Genomic DNA, 21750 nt, shown 5'->3' with positions numbered 1-21750 from the left:
CTGCAGTGAGGCTCCCTGCCAAACGTAGTGCTTTGTACTCCCTCTAGCTATGCCACTGCCAAACAGTGCTCAAATTATGAGGGAACAGGAACAAGGGGTCTTCATGAAATTAAGAACCCCTATCTCCGGATTCCTTTCAATTTTAGCCAAGTCATTACCCTCCCACCCCCCACCCCCACTTTGTAAAACCAGTAGCTAATGTGGCCATTACAAGATCGGGTGGGGGTGAGCCCACTTTTGCTCCCTTGTAATCTGAGCACTGTGCCTAAAGGCCAGAAAAGAGGGGACGACACAAACTCCTAGAATTCTGGGATCCATTAAAAAAAAATAGAATTGGTCTCTCTTTTTCTTCTTTCTCAGTCATTTGCTCCCACTCTCACTCCTCCTCCCTCCCCCCTCTGCCTTCCCTGTGTCATTCATTAGCTCTTTTAAAAAAACAAACCCAAACCTAAAAACACATGTACCGCATTTGATCGACTGACATTGAAGACTCACAGTCTAGAAGGCTCCAGTACTGGACAAATGCATATACTTGTCTTTGATTACAGGACAAGCAATCAAGGAACCAAAGGTCTAGAACAAATGCAATTCGCATTCATCCATCCATCCATCCATCCATCCATCCATCCATCCATCCATCCAGTCTATCTAATCTATGCTATAAGACTCAGCAGAGCACATGCGAAAGTACTATCTGAAAGTGCTGGGAAATCATTCTTGTTCACAGGGAGTTGTGTTTGTGGAATTTAAACCTTAAAATCGCAAATGTGATTGCACAAATGAATGAACAACAGACTGAATGAATGAAGATTATGTATGGGTATAGAAGGTTTAATGGAGGAATAAATGTATACAAGAATGGAAACAGAGTAGAGATTAGTTATGTTGCCCCAGACTCAGATTGGATTGGCTCAGAATAAACAGATTTTCCCATAATTGGAAAATAGCTCAACTTATTTCTGAACAAACCAGAACTGTTATCAGATCTTCTAATATCACAGGAGCCCTTGGGAAAACTGCATTTCCCAGGGGCTACTTTCAGCTTGTGCACTGTGAGAGCAGGCATTGTAAGCAGAAGAGAATCCCCTCCCTTCCCCCCTCTTTCTGGCTTGTCATTTCCAAAGCAGTGGCAGCCAGGTACACAGGTAGCAAGGAGAGGGTTTGAGTGATAACTGGATAAGGAAGGGAAAGACTTCTCCAGTTCTGCTTGAATTAAAGGTTGTAACACCGACAACACAATCCTATTGTTGCCAAACACTTGGCACAGCAGCCACTGCGTATGCACTAGTTGTTGCAAATGTGCTGTAAAGTGTGTTTGCAACAACTCATGAGCAGACGGAAGGAGCTGCTCCATGCAGCACAGATGGGGGAGGGGGAGGGCAGGAAGGGGATGTTTCCGGGCAGGGAAAGGGTAGAGAGCAGGCCCGGGAGGAGGGCGTGATGGGGGAGCCAACTTACACCATATCCTATTCCCCCTCCTGAGCCTTTTCCCCTGACATGGGACTTCGCAGGCTTGCACTGGCCATTTCCCTGGCACAGATCTGAGTAACCCCACTGGGTAGGCTGGGGCTTTACCCAGGGTAAGGGGACAAATGTCCCCGTACCCCGTGTAGATCTCATGGATTGTACCTCCTGAAATTGCAGTGGGAGGCCACAATTTCGAACTATGTAGAAACCTCCCTGCACATAGAAAAATAGTGCCTCAAGCGTTGAATCCTTTTCTTGAAGGCTAATTGTTTTTTTTAATCCCCTACATGAAGACTCAAGTGATACAGTGCAAGAAAAGTTTGACTTAAGTCTGCAGTTTAAGCAACCGGCAAAAATACACATATGAACCCCTTCATTAATTTTGTTTGTTAAATCTGCCTTCTGCCCTTTCTCCAGAAAGTTTGGAGCAACAAGCAACAAGCTTTTGGAGTAGACGGTATTTCGGGATGCTGCCTTGCCTAAGGCCGCCCCATTGAGGTTTATTTTTCACAGTGTTTACACACTTTCCAGGTGCATCTTCCAGTGGGGCCTGCAAAAAGGAGCGGTTAGTTAGTTACTTGCTCAGCAATTCACCTAGCTCAGCAAAAGGCAGCAGTGGCTCCAGTTACAGGGAGGTAAGCCAGAAGTATTAGCCAAGTAATTGGCTTGAATCCCTTTTTTCCGGGCTGTGCTCCAGGCTGTTGCCCATCAGACCCAGCTGATGACGGAGTTACAGCTCAGTGACCCAACCCTAAGGAACAATGGCTAAGAAGGAGATCAGTTCGCTTCTGGACACAACCGTGGGAGACAGCTGGATACAGGGGCCCTGGCTCTTGGCCCGCTCATTACATCACAATCCCCTTTTCCTTCCCATAAAACGAAGCCCCATTTCCTTCCCTTGATCAATGGCTTCTGTGACTCTCCAATGGTTCTCAAACGTTTTAGCACCTGGACCCAGTTTTCAGAATGACAATATGTCAGGATCCATCTGAAGTGATATCATTAACCAGGAAGTGATGTCATGGCCAGAACTGACATCATCAAGCAGCAAAGTTTTTGACACCTCCATGCAACAAAATCAAACCTAATTAATCAAGTAATTAAAAGTTTACATTTACATTAAAATTAAACATTTAATAAAACATTAAAATGTTTACGTACATAAAAGTTCTTTCTAAGGACATAAGAAGAACTATTCTGGGTTAGACCAAAGGTCCAGCTAGCCCAGCATCCTGTTTTGTAGGCATATGCACAGAAGTTCCTTACCGTAAACCACCTGCTCCCAGACTAACCAGGCCAGTTTAAGATGAACATCAGAAACTCGGCTCTGGATGCACCACCTAACCTCAGGGATAGGGCTATTTTGATTGTGGCACCTCATATGTGGAACTCCCGCCCCTTGTCTGCTCACCTGATGCAGGATCTGATGGCTTTTAGAAGCCAGATAAAACACTATTTTGTTTTTTTCCTCATTTCTAATGAATGTGAATGGCCTCTGATGGAGTTATTGCAGCTTTGAATCACTGCTTTGTTGCAGCTGCATTAGCAGCTATCATCTATTGGTTGTTTTTAAGTGATACCATAAGCTGCCATGGGGATTTTAAATTGAAAGGTAGGATAGAAATATTTTAATGAAAAATGTTCACGAGCTACACAACCACACCACCCAAACAAGCAATCTTTTAGTCTACTGAGTGACCTCATTTTCCGTCAAATGAATTCTCTTGTTTCTTGCAAACATTTTATATGCCTGTTGTCCCCCACACAGATCTGATCCCTCCTCTGATTTCTGGGTTTGATTCTTGGAGAACTGGAGCATTAAACTTCAAGACATCTTTCCTTCATGACTGGTGATGTACTGTGTGTACCACATGTGAGGTGAAACCTGTTTGTTTGTTTGTTTGTTTGTTTGTTTAATGAATTTATATCCTGCCTTTCTCCCAGTATGGGCACTCAGTTCCCAGAGAGCAGAATGGCCATATGCTTGTGGCATCATCTGCATACATGTGGCAACATTTTGAGCCAGGAGAGACCTCTTGGAAAAGAGAGGCGCTTTTTTTTTTTTTTCAAATATTTGCTGAGAATGTTTCTAACTGCTGAGCTGATTCTGAGTTGGATTTAAGGAACTTGTCTGTGATTCTTTTTGGTAACGTGTTTTCAAAGCTGTTTTTGCACTCAGCCCAGACATGAAGGTCAAATCAGGTCATGGAATTAAGCAGACCAAACTACCCCTTTATAGCAGCCCACATTATGCTGAAGATGACCTAGGTGGACCAAGTTTTAAAGTGCATTTGCACCAGAATTATTGACCTTCATTTCACTTTTGTTCTGTATGGGCACTCACATAGATTACAGTAGCTCTGCCATTAGCTACCTCCCAAAGAAATACTTCACCTATACTTTACCCTAAATCATATTTAAGTCCTCTAAGTCTTTGTTATTCAAAGCCTCATCCTTCTTCGGATTACACTAAGCATGAAGAAGAGAACTGAAGTGACATTCAAAAACTAAAGCTGTCGAATGGAGTTCATTTGTAATGAGACCTGTGTGATTTGTTGTGATGTACTAGTACAGTTTTCATAAAGCAAAAAGGAATGATATTTTAAAAAAAATTAAAGCAACAGAATAAAACCAAAAGAACAAATGTCAGACAACAAATCCAGGTAAATATTCAGAGATCCAAAGAAAAATATTCAGAGGGAATCTAGTTTGAATCTAAAAGCTTACCAAAAGTGAATTCTATTTATAAAGTGAGAAAAAACTGCTCAGTTCAATGCTGCCAAATCTTCTCTCTTAGAAACTTCCACTGGGACAAGAAGGTCTGTTGATTCTACAGTAAAGTCTCTCCCTTGGAAAGAACTGCCTTTTGCCTGTGCTTTGATAGTAGTAGTTGGCAACCTTCAGTCTCGTAAGACTATGGTATCGCGCTCTGAATGGTGGTTCTGGAACAGCGTCTAGTGTGGATGAAAAGGCCAATTTGGGAGTGACAATCCCTTCCACACTGGGAGCAAGTGCAGTCTGTCCCTGGTCTGTCTCCCTGGCTATGGGCCTTCCTTCTTTGCTTCTTTGCCTCAAACTGTTGGCCAAGTGTCTCTTCAAACTGGGAAAGGCCATGCTGCACAGCCTGCCTCCAAGCGGGCCGCTCAGAGGCCAGGGTTTCCCACCTGTTGAGGTCCACTCCTAAGGCCTTCAGATCCCTCTTGCAGATGTCCTTGTATCGCAGCTGTGGTCTACCTGTAGGGCGCTTTCCTTGCACGAGTTCTCCATAGAGGAGATCCTTTGGGATCCGGCCATCATCCATTTTCAGGACATGACCGAGCCAACGCAGGCATCTCTGTTTCAGCAGTGCATACATGCTAGGGATTCCAGCACGTTCCAGGACTGTGTTGTTTGGAACTTTGTCCTGCCAGGTGATGCCGAGGATGTGTCGGAGGCAGTGTATGTGGAAAGCGTTCAGTTTCCTCTCCTGCTGTGAGCGAAGAGTCCATGACTTGCTGCAGTACAGAAGTGAACTCAGGATGCAAGCTCTGGAGACCTGTATCTTGGTATATTCCGTCAGCTTCTTGTTGGACCAGACTGTCTTTGTGAGTCTGGAAAACATGGTAGCTGCTTTACCAATGTTTTTGTTTAGCTCAGTATCGAGAGAAAGAGGGTCGGACATTGTTGAGCCAAGGTACACAAAGTCATGGACAACCTCCAGTTCATGCGCAGAGATTGTAATGCAGAGAGGTGAGTCCACATCCTGAACCATGACCTGTGTTTTTTTTAAGGCTGATCGTCAGTCCAAAATCTTGGCAGGCCTTGCTAAAACGATCCATGAGCTGCTGGAGATCTTTGGCAGAGTGGCAGAGTGGGTAGTGACAGCTGCATCATCAGCAAAAGGAAGTCACACAGACATTTCAGCTGGACTTTGGACTTTGCTCTCAGTCTGATCTGGTCCGGAATTATGCCTTCTGTTGCAGTTCCAAAGGCATGCTTCAGCAGGACAGTGGAGAAAATCCCAAACAAGGCTGGCGCAAGAACACAGCCCTGCTTCACTCCGCTTCGGATGTCAAAGGGGTCTGATGTGGAGTCATCGAAGACAACATTGCCCTTCATGTCCTTGTGGAAAGATCTGATGATGCTGAGGAGCCTGGGTGGACATCCGATCTTGGGGAGAATCTTGAAGAGGCCATCCCTACTGACCAGGTCAAAAGCCTTCATGAGATCTATGAAGGCTATAAAGAGTGGCTGTCATTGTTCCCTGCATTTCTCCTGCAGTTGTCTAAGGGAGAATACCATATCAGTGATAGACCTGTTGGCTCGGAATCCGCACTGCGATTCTGGATAGATGCTCTCTGCAAGTACCTGAAGCCTCTTTAGTGCAACTCAGGCAAACAGCTTTCCTACAATGCTAAGGAGAGAGATGCCGCGGTAGTTGTTGCCGTCACCCCTGTCACCTTTGTTCTTGTACAGCGTGATGATGTTTGCTTTGATAATGTGCCTTCCTATTGGTCTCTTCTCTGAACCTTCTCAGCTTTTAAAACCTCCTGTTCCTCACAGAGTTACTCTTCTTTCAGCATCCTTTCCATTCTACCACCATCTCCCCCTCTTTCTCTTGATTTCATCTTCAGTAGATTCTGGTCTTAAAGACTATGGTAGGTTATAGGGCAGGCAGATAATGGAGGGAGGCAGAAATGGAAGGTTCAGGTGCATATTGTTCAATAGGGGATGCTAAAGTTTGTAATCCCAGTCCAGGCACTGGTGGGAGAAGATGGCAGAAGGATCACTAGGGGGAACTAGGGTTGCCAAACTCTATTCGTGGAGATCTACTGTCCAGCCTGAAGTTATGTTGGAAATTCCTGGAGGTGCTGTTAAAATCTCCAGGATTGTTTTCATAGTTAGCTTGAGATTATGATTCCCGGAGACTCCAGGACAATCCTGTAAGGTTGGTACCTCTGTAGGCTGGCACTCTGTTTGGACTGGCTTCTGTGACACTGGCAGAGAACAGTACCTACTCTCTCTAGGACCCAGCATCAGAGTGCAGAGCCATAGAGAAGAAGCCTAGGATATACAGTATGCAGTTCCTAAAAAGCTGAATCATCCTTGCATCAGGGCTCCTCCTCCTCCACACTAGCCCTTGCCTTGAACAAAGTTGAACTTTTACTAAAGCTAAGCAGTCAGTGTATGTAGGAAAGAGAGATGAATTTTGTGTCCAGAAGCTGGGACTCTGGCCCACTCAGCACCCCCATGTGGTGTGGGTTGGTATGACAATATTGCCCGGGCCTCCGTTAATCTACTTCTCTCCCTCCAGCCCTGGCTCTTGCAGCATCTGGCTTCCAGTGTCGCATATGTGCTTGGTGGCAGAGCGCATGCTTGGCCTGCATATAGTCCCAGATTCAATTCATGGCATCTCCAGCTGAAAAGCACTTCAGACAACTAGGTTGGGAAATATCTCTGCCTGAGACACTGGAAAGCCACGGCCACCAGAGCAGATAGTACTGGACAAGATGGAGCAATGGTCTGCCTCAGTTTCACACAGTCAGAGGAGAGCACTTTCACATTCCTCTATTAGGAGAACTATGTGCTCCTAATGGGAGAACAGTTCGTCCATCTTGCAAGTGGGGATGGGGAGAGGGGTATGTTTGCACAAGACACTGGGATTATGGAAAGAGGATGTGCACCACTCATTTAAGCTGTCTGACTTGGGCTTCTGCATTCCTTACAAAGAAGAGAACCAGGGACCTCAAAGGAACCTTGCCACCCCCTCCATGGCAACGACCACCTGCCAGATAACCAGGGCAACCTAGTGTGCCAAACAAGAAAGAGAGGCAGAAGGAACAGCCCCAAAGGGGGCCTGATATGATCACCAAGAGCATCAGATGACACAGCAGGGAAGTCGATCAAGCCATGAGAGAAGACCAGTAAACGAAGTCATTCAGTCCAAAAACACTGTTTAATTTAATCCAAGGGTCAGCTCCAATCAGTGACCAGGTTGTTTCTATTAGTAAAGTTAGCACCATATTTGAGATGCAGTAAGGATTTTGAGAAAGGAAGCGGTAGCTGGAGACAAGTATTTCCTTCTGGGACATCTTGATAGTGGAAGTATTAATTATGAGCAGAAGTATGTCCGTTTGAGTGAAATCAATAGTCTGATGGGCAGTGGTTAAACTGTATCTATATTACATGGGAGGGTAGATGCTGAATTTTTGCAAGAATCTTGGATCACTGTATTAAAACACCAATTTAACAAATTATACTTAAAATATATATTTTTTTAAAGTAGAGATTGTTTGCAGTGGCAATAATTTAAAGATATAAAAAGAAGGAAAAGTAAAGCTGTAGGAACAGGACTATTTAGAAAATAAAAGATCAGACAGAAGGATAAAACTGAAGGATAAATTGGACAGCTAAGATTTATTGTTGTGCATTTCAGTGGGTTGATCAATCATAGATAGATAGATAGATAGATAGATAGATAGATAGATAGATAGATAGATAGATAGATAGATAGATAGATGATAGAAATTTATATGAAAAAACCAAGCCAACTGAAAGTGCAAAAAACAATGAACAATATGGAGTCTTGGCTGTCAAAATGTTTTGACCCTGAAGCAGAAGACTGACAATGAGGCAGCCAGAGGTATCTCAGTGAAGACAGTACTATAACCTGGAACTCAGCTTTTGACTGAGAAGTTCCTGTTATGTGTGTCCTCCAAATAAACTTCAGAGAAAGGTGAAACATGGGTCCCTGATGTTGAACACAGTGAGATGAGTTAGTCTCTTTATTTCTCATACAGGAATGGAACGTCTCTTTTAAATACTTTACTTGTATTTTTTTAAATCAGCTGCCAGTTTAATTAGGGGCACAGTTTTAGTTGATCAAAATCTTTTTAAACAGGTTCATTTGATTGACTTTTAGCCCAATCCTTTCAGCCCAGGATTGAGTCCCCTTACCCTGGGTAACATTGTAGCAGCCCCAATGGGACTACTCAGATCTCTGTCACCTAAAGAGGTGGTGCAGATCCAAGCAGCCCAGCACTGTACCAGGTCAGCCGAGAGTGGGATAAGGATCTAGCCTAAGTGCCAGATCCTGATCCCAGCCCTGGGTCACCCACAGGCCTGCCCTCCCCGTGTCCTGGAACACTTCCGTTCCACCCCACCCTGCCCTCCCTAGACCCCCACACCAACCCTACAGGGCTGGCGCAAACTTATCTCTCCTACGGTGCAATGGCGTAGTAGGCAGTCTTCCAAATCTTGAGGTGATGCAAAGTGCCTTAAGGCACTTTTGCTCCACCTCTGGGCCAGTGCAAGGATGACCAAGGATTGCACCATTGATCATACTTCTATGTATATTTACTCAGAAGTAAGTCCCACTATGTTCAATAGGGCTTACACCCAAGAATTTATGCAATTGCTCTCAAAATACTATAGCTCTAATAGATATGATATGATTAGATATGGTTTAATAGATTAGATATGGTTTAATTTTTCCCAAGGCTCATCCAACTGTTTTCAGTGTTTGGGCTCAGCCCTGGATTCTACAAAATGACAATAGTTTCCCTGGATTCTACAATATGACAATAGGTGCAAAGCGCATTTCTACATGAGTCTTCAAACACCAGGGATTAGGGGATGACATCTACAATTTTGGACACTCAAAATTTGAATGTATGTCCAATCAGCTAGTGCCCTTTGACTTGTGTCTCCTTTGCTGTTGTCCGGACTGCCTGTAGGGCTATGCTGAGCTCGTGCAAGCAAATTAATGCAGAATGGGAGCATATGTTCAATAAGAGAAGAAGATGAAGGCCAAGAGGGTAATTCAAATTCAGTCCTTCCCTGTCTCGGCTGCTCTCTCTTTTTAGGCCAAGTGTCTAGTTTCAGATTGGTGGAGATTCCACTCCCTTCCATGGCAGCCTGTCTCAATCGCCACCCCTTGCTGTGAAAATCTGGTGCCTCGTTTCTGAGCTGGAATGTGTCCAGATATCATGAACACCCTTTCGTTTCCAAGGCTTTCTGTAATGCTCTGAGTCATTACTCAGGGCAGGGCACTCACTCTTTTCTGTCTTTTTGCCCGGAGGGTGGGCAATTTTTTTATTCAGGACTAGAACTTGAACTGTGTCGTGCAATGAGTTCAAGATCTGCAAGGCTGCACTTCATGAGCATACCAAAATGGCATGCTTATCATCAGAACTTTCGCATGTCATTTTCAGGAGAATGGCAGTGGCCATGGCAGTAGCATATAGTTTTGCAGGGAGCCTCACCTCCCTGCTCCTCCTGCTCAGAATGGCTCTGAAGGGGAGGGCGAGGGACCGCTTGCATGCCGCAGTAAGGCTCCTTGCAAAACCTAGTGCTTTGCACCCCCTCTAGCTATGCCACTGGACTGCGTTTGCATCCATACTAGCCTATGTGTGCTGAGATACTGTGAGCCTTCAGAACGAAAAACTGAAAGCTATGTTGGCTCTGGAAAACCTCTATCTATGCATGCGTTCTTAAATCTTGAATCAACATTGCCTCGGTTTGCTGTGGGATGAAGGTGCGCCATTGTACAAATGGAGCTTCCTGTCTCCTTGTGGCTTCCCCATTCACTGCAATGGGGCGGGAGGACGACAGCTCTATGTCAGTCTCTTTGAGTGCACAAAGTTTCATTAAAGTGCATGAGAGAAACTGGTGTGCAGGAGTGTAACCATGTGGGACTGGTCCTCCTTGCCACAAGGGGCAGTTCTACCTCAAAGGGGTTATCGTGCGACATGGCTGTGGACCCAGGCAGAGCTGAGCAGACCAGACTGAAAAAGCGGTTCTACATGGTTGCTATTTATTGGCAATTAACTGTTACCCTGCACATCCCTGATCTTGTCTGATCTTGGAAGCTAAGCAGGGTCAGGCCTGGTTAGTACTTGGATGGGAGACCTCTTGGGAATTCCGGGTGCTGTAGGCTTATACCATAGTCTTTCGAGACTGAAGGTTGCCAACCAACCAAATCATAAAAAAGGGGGTGGACATAGTGTAAAACAGTGCGCCAATAAGCTAAGGCCCACAAGGGGGAATTGCATTTAGTGCACCACAGTGGGAGGCCAGCGTGGTGCAGTGCTTAGAAAGGTGAATTAGGAGCATAAAGTTTAAATCCCACTATGAAGCTTACTAGGTGAGTGTGGCTCAGTCACTCTCTCACAGCCTGGCCTACCTCACAGGGTTGTTGTGATGATAATAGTGTCTGTGGAGGGAAGAACAATGCACTGAGCTGCTCAATGTGCTGTGGAGCACATATGAGGCTAAGGATGCCTATGATTGTGGGTTTTTGTTGTAAGAAAATGGAACGTTTCGCAGAGCTGATGGTATTGTGGTAAGGGATGGGGTGGGTGGAGGGCAAGCACAGGGCTAGAGAGAGCAGTGTGCAAAGGAAGAGGTGACAGCAGTGAGGAAGGAGAGGAAGGTAATACAGCGCATGGCAGCAGTGGCATAGCCAGAAGGGGGTGGCACAGTAAGTGCTGCAGGTGCCACAATGTGCTGTGTAAGTGGCCTCCCCTTACACTGCCTCGAATGGCTCTGACAACAAGTGGGAAGGGCTGCTTACATGGTGCATTGTGGCGCCTTACCACGCCCTCTCCCGGCGACACTCTGCATGCAAGTGGGTAGCCAAAGAGGTGTGTTTGCCAGCACTGTGCATTCACCAGCCTGCTTTTCCCCAACAATTTGTCTCTTGGCCTGATATGAACTTGCCTACTAGCTAAGATTGCGATTTGGGGCCTTTCCCTGGGGGTCCCCACCTTCAGAACTCACAGACGTCTACAGGAGGCAGGGTCTTCCGTGGTTGTGGAAAAGGCCCTGTCTCCAGCAAAAGGAACTATATATGTGTCTGTGAGGCTCCCACCCTCTTAGTTACTCTTTTGTGCCAGGAAAGGTCTGTGCAGTTTGCCTGAGCCTTTGTTAGCTATTAGTGTTTTTGGTGAGAGCTCCGTCTCTATTTTTGTCTTTATCTCTTGTGTGCATCATTGTTTGATTTGGTTTAATTGGCTTGCGACCTGATGGGTTATTTTCCCCCACTGGGTTCATTGCTGCCTCAGTTGCGTTCTTCCTTTTATTGTGTAACTGCTGTGTTTTTATTATTATCTTCTAATATGGTTTTTAATGGGATTTGTAAGCTGTTTTTTGAAGGCAGGGCAAAAAACAAAAAAAACACCATCCTGTTGCTGTGATGTAGGCTGGAAGCAAGCCCCACTGAATATAATGGGACTTACTTCTGAGTAAATATGCAAATAACTGAGCTGCAAGAACACTATCCCCTTCTTCAGCTTGATAACTTCATCAACTCCCTGTCAAAACAGTACATGTAGATTGTAAGCTCCTCCAGGCAAAGACCTATCCTCTTAGACTTTGTAAAGCCCCATATTAGTTGAGAGTGCTATTCTCTTGTTGGCATCCTTTAGTCTCGGAAGACTATGGTATCGTGCTCTGAATGGTGGCTCTGGAACAGAGTGTCCTCTCCAGTGCGCGAAGCCAGGGTAAAGTAGATATGGAGGACTGGCTGTTACCCATGCAGCAAATCCCCCCTCTCCACGTCGCTGAAATGGTCCAATGGAAAGGCAGAGGCCAATACGGTTGGTTCCAGCGGCATCGCAGGAGTTGCCAGAACATGACTGTGTTCAGCCATGAACTGCCTCAGGGACTCCGACTCCGGATTTTGCCTCGAGGTTGACTCCTGAAGCCTTTTCCATAACTGGATGTAGCCACAAGGCAGTGGAGGTTTGGGATCAGAGTTTTCCTTCTCTCAGATGAGCTGCCTTCCCAGGCTGACGAGCCCCATCTACCCGGTGGCTGTTTAGTCGCCTCTTACGACAAGTACAGCCAAACTGATTCTTATCTCCCCTGGGGGCTGGGGATAAGAATAGGCTATTCTCTGCATCCCCCCTTTTAAGAGCATTTATAAGCAAAGAAAATATAGAGTATTGATAAGAACTGACAACTGGCTGCTCTTTCATGGTGCCCCAAATCTGCTCCCTAACTGGTGGCTGTTGTGATCCATCTCAAGCCAGATTCTGTCCTGGCCTATCTACTTTGGTAGCTAAAGTCAGGGGTTACATTTCACAGACTCAGAACCAGGCAGGGCTCATTCATCTCCATCTTCCTTCACAGATGCCAGCTGCCTTTTCAGCATCTGAAACTAGTTATCATGCCTTCATTTAATCTTCTTTTCTTCCTGCTAAACATTACCCCCTCCACACACACACACATCATTCTAAACACTCCCCAATTTGTCTGTAATTATTGTGGATGAGGGAGTGGGGAAAGGGGCCCCTACTCTAATGATAAGGATTAATCCATCAAAGGGTTCCTTCTATCCTTTTTCCTATAGGTTTGCACCTGGAGCTTGCAGCCATTTCACTGGGAAGTGATTTTAAAGTGATCTTAAAACAGTTCTGCAATGAGAAATGGAGCAGAAACATTTTTTTGTGTGTGTGAGTGAAAAGGGTGAGCTTTTCAGAATAATCTAAGGCTGATTAGATAAGCCTCTTGATGTGTCAGAACAGCGAATTGAGCAGCATTTTGTTCCTGGAGAAGTAGGAACATACCTCTTTGGGAAGTAAGCACATCCTTGCTAAATGTGCAGGCAAAAAGCTTGAGAAGAATTTAACTATTGAGAGTGGGCAACCTTGAAATCAGGGCCATGAGGTGCATCCCTCAGTGGGTCCCTGATGAACTACTGTCAGCTTATTCATACATGCTTCAAAATAACTCCATTTCTTATCCCGTGCTTAGGCACCACTTCAAGTTGCCAACTGACCAGAAAGAAAAGGCCCGGCATGCTCTTGTGCCCTTAACCTGGTCCAGCCCATCCATGAGTCTGACTGAGGTGGTCAACTCAGGCAGCAGACTGGTGCAGGGCACCCACCTCCACCCACACTTTCCTGGGAGTAAGCCCCATTAAACGCAATGGGACATTTCTGAATAGACTAGCATAGGAGTGTGCCTTTTGCGTCTGAACTGAAACTGAGCAGGAGAGTTTTAGAATTCTGGTGAACGTGAACCAAAACTGAACTGAAATGTTTAATGGTTTGATTCCTTATTTATCAGTGACGTGCACTGAAGTGAATGGCTGGTGAGGCACTTGCTTTGGTGGGGTGTCACAAGGCATTCTGGGGGCTACCTGGAAGCCATAGCACCTGTGCAATCACAGGGGAGGCTGAGTTCTCATTGCCACAGCTCTAGTCTAGCAGCATTAAGAGCTCAGCCTCTTGTGATTGTGCAACCCTTGAGAAAGTGGGTGGAGCAAGCACACACCCATAGGGGAGAGGAAGCTATTTTTCTTGGAGGAGGACAGCTGAGGCTTTGCCTCCCCTGCCAGCAAATCCCTGCTATATATAAAGAAGTGAAAGTTCATTGAAAACAACATTTATGATGTGAAAGGTTCTACATTAAAGTACTATGTTGATGGCATCTGAGGGGGGTGGTTCAGATGAATCATTCCTTCACATAGTTAGGAGCAAGGGGAAGGCACACTGGAAGAGGGCACAGGATGTGTGGTAGGTGAGCTGGCTCCGAGTATTGTCCAAACCAGCCCAGTGAGAACTGCCCTTCTGAACCAGAGACCCACATTTTGTCTTCAACAGTGGTAGATACTTGTGAAAAATGTGCACATCCTGTCAACATTCTCTTAGCTTTCCAAGGTATATCTTTAGATCAGTGGTAGTTAAACTGGGGCGCCGCGACGCCCCAGCCTGTGGGTCCTGGCCTCTGCCCCCTAAAGAGCAGGGGCAGCTAGGAGACAAGGGGAAGGCAGCAGTGTGATCCACAGGATCTCGCCGCTTAGGGGGGCTTCAGGGGCTTGGGTGCAAGCCTCCTGCAGCCTCCCAGGGGTGCAGGGAGCCCTGAGTGAGCGCCTGCAAGGCGCCTCAGGTCAGGGAAAGGGAGAGTGGGGCAATCGCGCTCCGCTTCCGCTTTCGTGGAGGCAGAGCAGATTGCTCCGCTCTCCCTTTCCCTGACCTGGGGCGCCCCGCAGGCGCTCGCGCAGGGCTCCCCGCACACAGGGACGGCTGCTGCAGGGACTGGAGGGTGCATCCCAGTCCCTGCAGCCCCCTGAGCAACGTGATCCTGGGGATCATGTCGCTGCCTTCCCCCTGCCCCTGCTGCCTCCCCCCCCTGCAAACACTTACTGTGGGTTTCAAACTAAAACCGCAGCTTTAGGTGCTTCACCTGATCAGGCCTTCCATATCTGACTAAAGGCAAAATTCAGAAATAATGACCAGCACCAGAAGCTCTTTTGGTGTGTCAAAGTGAAAGCCAAGGAGGATGGAATTCCACACACCCTTAACAGTTGTAAATGGTAATTGCTACAGTCAGTGGTGTCACTAGGGAAGTGCAGGGGTGTGGGCTGCACTGGGTGACGCACACAGGTGCGGTGATGCCACTGCTGGCCAAAATTTTATAAATCTTGATATTTTTGAATAATACCATTATGTTATATATCATTCAATATGGAATTTCATGCATAAGAACATAAGAACAGCCCCACTGGATCAGGCCATAGGCCCATCTAGTCCAGCTTCCTGCATCTCACAGCGGCCCACCAAATGCCCCAGGGAGCACACCAGATAACAAGAGACCTGCAAGGCTTCCTGGGAATTGTAGTTAAGAACATAAGAACAGCCCCACTGGATCAGGCCATAGGCCCATCTAGTCCAGCTTCCTGCATCTCACAGCGGCCCACCAAATGCCCCAGGGAGCACACCAGATAACAAGAGACCTGCAAGGCTTCCTGGGAATTGTAGTTAAGAACATAAGAACAGCCCCACTGGATCAGGCCATAGGCCCATCTAGTCCAGCTTCCTGTATCTCACAGCGGCCCACCAAATGCAGAATGTAATGAAACAAACCACATCGAAATATTTATATACTATGAAAAGTTATAGCCAGAAAAACCAGTGGGATGGGGCAATGGTGCATCACCATGCCCAAAACCTGGGGTGTTGTCCCACCCACTGCATGGGAGGAGGTCCATCTTGGGGGTGACACGCTGTCCTCTCACAAACCCTAGTGATGCCATTGCCTGCAGATGTAGATTTTTCCCCCTTCCAAGACACCTTCTGAAATTCCTGTTGCTATAAAGCAAGATGGGAGTAATTTCCTTAATTGCCTTTGGTATTCTAATGAATATAATGGTTTCCTGAAACAAAATAGGAGTTTTTTTTTTTTTTAAGGTTTGGGCCCAGATCCTTAGGTGTCACTTGAAAATGGCTATCTTGGGTGATGGGAGCAGAGGTCAGCCACGATCTGTGTTTATGTGCTCCCTGAGCTAAAGTGTCATAAGAGGAATGGCACTGTCTGACCATATAAACCTGCCTACACATGTCAAGTCTTCAGGGAAAGCCCTGCCCAGTGCTCTATTGGCACCTAAGATGTACCTGGCGGGCACACAGGAGAGGCCCTTCTGGCAGTGGAATCCTATGCATGTCTACTCAGAAGTAAGACCCACTTGAGTTTTATGAGACTTACTCCCAGGTAAGTGTGTATAGGATTACAGCATCAGTGATGGCATGGTGTCTGGAGGAAAAATCCATTATGGGGTACAAGCCATGATGTGTATGTGCAACCTCCTGATTTTAGGAATGGGTTAAGTCAGAATGCCAGATGTAGGGGAGGGCACCAGGATGAGGTCTCTTGTTATCTGGTGTGCTCCCTGGGGCATTTGGTGGGCCGCTGTGAGATACAGGAAGCTGGACTAGATGGGCCTATGGCCTGATCCAGTGGGGCTGTTCTTATGTTCTTATGTCTAAGCTGTGGAACTCTCTGTTGCATTTCAGAAAGTGGCTCCATTTGGTTCCTGCCCTTTGTACCTTAAAAACAAATGGTTTAGGCCTGCTTTTCTGTAGGGCGACAGCAACTGTTACCCTGCACATTCCCGATCTTGTCTGATCTCGGAAGCTAAGCAGGGTCAGGCCTGGTTAGTACTTAGATGGGAGACCGCCTGGGAATACCAGGTGCTGTAGGCTTATACCATGGTCTTTTGAGACTGAAGGTTGCCAACCTACTACTTCTGTAGGGCAAAGTTTTTATAACTGCTGTCTTTATTCTTATAGTTTTTTTTTTTTTGCATTTGTTATTTTATTAATTAGTTTTTAATGACAGTTGGCAGCTGCCTCGAGGGGCCTGTTTTAGGATAGAAAGGCAGGATAGACACATTTTAATATGTAAATCAATACATTTTTTAATTTATTTTAAAAATAAGTATTTTATTTTTAAGTATTTTATTAAGTATTTTATAAGTATTTTTAAAATACTTATAAAAATAAGTATTTAAAAATAAGTATAAATAAAAAAATACTTAAGTATTTACTTAAGTAGCTGACTAGCCCCTAAATGCATCTCCATTGGTAGATCTGCATGTTAGGTTGACTGTTCCTTCATCTGTTCTTTTCTGAGCTGCAAATAAACAGATTTTGACAGAGTTGTAAAACTGTAGCATTCTCTGAAGGAAATGAGAGAGGTTGCCTGGAACTTCCTACCATCCAAAGAGTGGAGAGAGAATAATAACGCTGTATCCTGGCTGGCCTTCTTGACTAACAGGGCAGCAATAATTGTCTAGTCTTATTAGAGCCCTTCAGAGTGTTGGCAAAGTTGACATATTTTTGGCTGGAGTTCAGGGGTTTCAAGAGAGGTAGAAATTACTACCAATTATTGCAGGTTTTTTGTTGTTGTTTTTTAAAGTTGGGGGAAGAGCTAAATGCAACCCTGAGGAAGAGGAGGCTGCTAATATTATCGTGGAAATGGTGGGGGCTGGGGGTTTTAAACATTTTTTCCCATGTTGCTTTCCCAGCTGTTACTGGCAGCGAATACACTATTATCATGTCTGTAACTTTTGGTGCCACATAGAAAATTGCAAGCTGGGGTGTGTGTGTGTGTGATTTAAATTGGGGAAACAGGTCAAGAGGAAAGGGTTAAACACTCTTCTTCCCCAGTCAAAACCACCCCCTCCCCATGTTGCACATTAATTGCATGTGCTGTGAACTTGTCCTTATTTCTCCAAATAATTTCCCCCCACATTTGCTAGCAGGGACAGTAGCATAGCTAAAGGGGGGGGCAAAGCAATAAGTACTGCAGACTGCAGGTGCCGCAGCATGCTGTGTAAGTGGCCATCAGAGCCATTCTGGGCAGCAACTGCGGCGGTGTGCCAAGATACTCCATTTGGTTTGGTGAGCACCTGTGTATTGCCATCATTGCCCAGAATGGCTCTGACTTTGAATGGGAGAGGCTGCTTACACAGCGCAGTACTTACTATCTTGCCCCCCTCTAGCTGCGTGCTGAGTAGGGGTTTCTGCACATGTTCTCCTTTTCTCAGACCTTCCTTCAATTTGTGTTGTTTGCCTTGTGTCTCACTTTTCACTCAACATCAATCCCAGGCAATGAAAAACTTTGCATGAATTCTAATTAAACAACACATGCCAATATGCCATAGACTGTCCACACTTTTCTGAACTCTAGGCTTCCTGTGCCACCGATTAGAGGTTAGCAAATAAGATCAGCACAGATGTTGTTTGCAGGAGGTTTCTGGGGAGAAAGAGGCAATCATGGAGATGGGCTTGTCTGTAGAGGAGGAATCAGCTGCAGAAAATGAGTTCCTGAGAATCTGAATTTTGGTTTTTAAAACTTATGTGCTGAACCTGGGGCTGAGCACATAAGTTCCAGTGGAAACCTGGGACAGCCTCCACTCATGTAATGCCCTATAGTTGAGGTGACCCCAGTTGCAGTCATAGGAGCAAAGCAAGATGACAAAAATCTGTTCCACATCTCTGCTCCAGATGGTTAGAAAAGAGAGCTGCAGAATCAGAAAACTGACTTGTGCAAGTCACTTTCCTACATATCCAGCTTCCTGGTCAACCTAGAGCACCACATTCTAGTTACGGCCAAGGAAGGCGTGGGAATAGAGACCCATGTCAAAGCTGACCTCAGAAAACTTTTGTTAAAGGCAAGATCAGCAGCGCACAGGAGAAAGGGAAGATGGGGTTGTGGATAGCTTGTTAAGGGACGAGTTACATATTACATGTGATTTTTGAGCTGCTTCTTGTAAAAACAGCTATGAAGAGGGGGAATTTGGATTGGGACTGCAGTGTGGGGTGAAGGCGATACTAACTGCTTGTTCTGCAGTGGGCCTTGATCCAACATGGCCCTCCCCAGTTGCTATTGATTGCAAATGCGAAAAAGTATGAGCTCAAACTAGCACTTGTACATTTTCCTACCGCAGCTAAGAGCAGCTGTCATTGCAGTTGGGGAACTGGCATGGGGGAAAGGGTTGGCCACCCTTCCCTGTGCACCATAGCCCTGATCCAAATTTCTCCCCCAGCTGTTCTTACAAAAAGAAATTTATATCCGGAGTTCCAGTAAGGTTGGTCCAACTTAACAGGTAGTTTGGCCCATAGATGGATGGCTGCATTTCTATAATGGGAGATGCTTCATTTCAAGTCTGCACTGGCCTGTAGCCAGAAAATTATTCTGGTGAGAAGTCATAAGGGAAATCATTGCAGAACAGAGAGATCACAAATATAGGTAGTCTAATATGCTTAACATGATTTAATGGTATCACTTGTTAGGCTGAACCACCCTCCTTCTGACCCTCTCCCTGTCCCAAAACACCCACTCCCTTTCTGCTCTCTCCCTGCCACCTGATGGTGTCTTCACACCACCTGGCAGAGTTCCAATGCTAGCGGAGTCTTGCCAGAGGAGACCACCAACAGCACTGGCCTCTGCATGGCTGCAATGTGCTTTGTGGCACATTTGCGACCACGTATGTGTCTGCGATGCCAGCAGGAGCCAGTGTAGGACTGGGCTCTTTTTTTCTTTTAAAAGCTGAACATGGAGTCGGGGCTGGAAATCCATAAGAAGACCAAGCCTCTCAGAGCTACCCCCTGCATGGCTGCAGCCCTTTCATAAAAAGTCCAGCTCTTTAGCCAAAAATGCACAGGAAATGGTTGTGGTGACTCAGTGCTGAGGGACATACGCTCTGCACAAGCTCACAGGCACTGTTTTCCCGAGTCCAGTCAAGTTGCATGCATATCAACAAATAATTCCAGCTAACATGGAAGACTTGGCTTCTAGGGCCCTACGTGATCTCCAGAGCCTGTGAACTGTCACCCTTATGAGAAACTGAAAATGATCTTTTTAACCATAGTACACTGCTCCTGCATAACCTGTATGAAAAGTATTCTATATTCCAGTATAGTATATCTGGGAAAGATGCTAGCAGAGGCAAGGAGATTATCCTTCATTAGCTGGAGATAAAGAACAAACTTGCATCAGCATTCAGCACTGCACCTTCTGAGGCTTAGCCTGACATTGCAAACTAGTTCAAAGGCTGACAATGTGAATGGTAGTGAGTTCTGGCTCATGCAAAGCCCTGGGGGTATGGGAAGTAACTGCAGGGAGGGGAGAGAGAGAGAGAGAGAGAGAGAGAGAGAGAGAGAGAGAGAGATGCCTATATGTTGGGTTTTTCTTAGAAAAAGAGAAAGGAGATGATGTGCTTGGGGGAATATGCGTGCAAGGAGGTGAGTATTAATGGTAGTTGATAGATGCATACCCTCCAACATTTAACAGATGAAAACAGGGACATCCTTGTAAGCTGTAACAACCCAAACACTAACAATCACTTCTGTGCCCCACCTGGCACTATTGCATATTTATTTATTTCATGATTTCTATCCTGCATCTCCCAAGGCAGTTACCAACAAACAGGAAGTACCTTAAAGCAACAGCACAATAAACCAATAAAATGTTATCATAAAACAATACAACCAACTGTGTATAACAAATATTGTAGAAGGCTATTCTTCACCTTCTGTGTGCTCTATTCATTGACTCTGCAAGTCCCTGCCTTCCGAGGATGGAAAAGCAAAGTAGGCTCTTTTGGTTAAACCTGTCTTAGGAAAACCACGCCTGCCCTACAATCTGTTATCAGCAGTTCAAAATCTACCTGAGCAACTGTAGTGTATGAAATGGCAGGCAACGCACAGCATGGGGCCTTCATGTGCAAGCATTTACAGCATGGCTATGTGCTAGAGAGACAGGCGGCATCCATTCCCGACCCCGAGATTTAACTTCTTGAGACGCCAAGGAAGGAACTGAATGCTAAAAGATCACGTGAAACACGTCACATGAAGCGAGTTCAGCAATTCGCATGGAACACATTTTGAACAAGGCATTCCCAAGGGGCATCAAATAGGGATAAAATGGGGGCAGTGATTAATGGGCACAAGAACCAGAAGCAAAGGGACTATTTCTGATAAGGAGGGATCAATGGGGCATATGTTTAAAGGCTGCAGATCACAGTGACCCAATTAAATTGGGGCCCACACACACCCCTGGCCATAGCTCCTGACATTCCTGTCCTGGCCACCACCTTCCCTGAACTGCCTGTGAATGTTTTTCCTGATTATACTGTGTGTGATATCATGCATATGCTATGTCACATTGAAAAATGGTCACTGGGGTTAGACACCTGGAAGTACAGCAGGCAAAGATGTAGGGGACAAGTGGGAGAAGGGCAGAGAAAGAGGCTCAGCAGGCCAGTCAGAGAGGTTGGGCCAACCAAATATAGCCCATGGCCACCCACAGAATTATATTATAATAAATATAGACTTATAGAGCGCAGATTGTTAGAGATGTATTAGAAAGAGAAAAGGAGGCGAAAGGGAAAGGGGAGGTGACCGGATCTGTGATTACCTCCAGGCAGCTCCGCAGGTCCACAAGTTGCCCTCTCCGCCTCCACTTCTTCCACCCACAGCTTCTTGTAGCAGAATTTCCAGAGGCCGTAGTGGGCAGCCTCACAGACGGCGGTGTGGTTCTGCTTGTAGGTGTTGAGTTCCACCCAGAATTCTGTGCCCACAGCCAGCACTGTTAGGGTCATCCCCACAATGGCCACAAAGAAGGCCAGTTTGATCTTGCCCTCTTGCTCGTCCGTCAGGGGCTTGCGCCGCTTGCCAGCCCGCGCACGCATGGCTATGCGCTGCTCCTGATCCTGAAGGAAAAAATTTGGCCACATCATTGCCCCCTTCCCTGCCCCCTTTTTATTTAGGGAATCTATTTTGCCTGAGAAATAACTCGCCTTAATCCCAGCCGTAACCCCCAAGCTGTAAGCCTGGCCTTCTTTGGGGGCTTTCCACAGCTCCCTTCTGGGTCTTATCTAGGTCACTGCACTGCAAGCAGTGCTGAAAAGTTTCTCGACCACTCTCACCCCACCCCTGCTTCCCCACCCAATGCCCCAGCATGACAGGGTGAAGCAGTAGATGGATCAGCAAGCCACCTCTCTCACACACACAC

The 21750-nt window shown here is 46.0% G+C and overlaps 1 protein-coding gene and 1 pseudogene across 1 annotated transcript in view; one reads left to right on the top strand and one right to left on the bottom strand.

The window, feature by feature from the left end:
- Positions 1–21475, bottom strand: part of CACNG6 (calcium voltage-gated channel auxiliary subunit gamma 6) — a 33182-nt gene extending 11707 nt beyond the window's left edge. The window contains exon 1 of the mRNA XM_066630363.1: positions 21154–21475. Coding sequence (XP_066486460.1) covers positions 21154–21475 — 322 coding nt within the window. The remainder of the gene's footprint in view (positions 1–21153) is intronic.
- LOC136654671 (5S ribosomal RNA) lies at positions 16314–16433 on the top strand (annotated as a pseudogene).
- Positions 21476–21750: the final 275 nt, after the last annotated feature.

Source organism: Tiliqua scincoides, chromosome 5, assembly GCF_035046505.1.
Source record: "Tiliqua scincoides isolate rTilSci1 chromosome 5, rTilSci1.hap2, whole genome shotgun sequence".
NCBI classification, from domain to species: Eukaryota; Metazoa; Chordata; class Lepidosauria; order Squamata; family Scincidae; genus Tiliqua; species Tiliqua scincoides.
The sequence above is the reverse complement of the archived record's forward strand: the minus strand, read 5'-3'. Positions and strand labels throughout refer to the sequence as shown.